The following is a 251-nucleotide window of genomic DNA, read 5'->3' as shown; positions in this document are numbered from 1 at the left end:
GAATAAATACAAGCTGAACAATACCCGCAACCCGAGTGACCGCCTCTGCACCCACCTCCATCGGCGTCGAAGGTGTGGTCCCGCAGGCCAGACACGGCGCCCACGTCCCGGGTCGCGAAGCGCCAGTTTTCCGAGGGCCTGGTGGCCAGCGGGTCCTCGTTCTGTACCGTCCAGCCGCAGAAGGTGTGATCGAAGGTGCAGTCGGCGACCTCGACGCGAGCTTGTTCTGGCAACACTGGAGGAGGGGATTG

The 251-nt window shown here is 63.3% G+C and overlaps 1 protein-coding gene across 4 annotated transcripts in view; it reads right to left on the bottom strand.

The window, feature by feature from the left end:
* The window catches only part of LOC119587783 (MAM and LDL-receptor class A domain-containing protein 1-like), an 18,186-nt gene that overhangs the window by 4,368 nt on the left and 13,567 nt on the right, over positions 1–251 (bottom strand). For all 4 annotated transcript variants that reach the window (XM_037936478.1, XM_037936476.1, XM_037936477.1 and 1 more), the window contains exon 14: positions 56–235. In XM_037936478.1, coding sequence (XP_037792406.1) covers positions 56–235 — 180 coding nt within the window. The remainder of the gene's footprint in view (positions 1–55; positions 236–251) is intronic.

This window comes from Penaeus monodon, chromosome 23, assembly GCF_015228065.2.
Source record: "Penaeus monodon isolate SGIC_2016 chromosome 23, NSTDA_Pmon_1, whole genome shotgun sequence".
Lineage (NCBI taxonomy): Eukaryota > Metazoa > Arthropoda > Malacostraca > Decapoda > Penaeidae > Penaeus > Penaeus monodon.
Note: the sequence above shows the minus strand (reverse complement) of the source record. Positions and strands in the feature narration are given on the sequence as shown.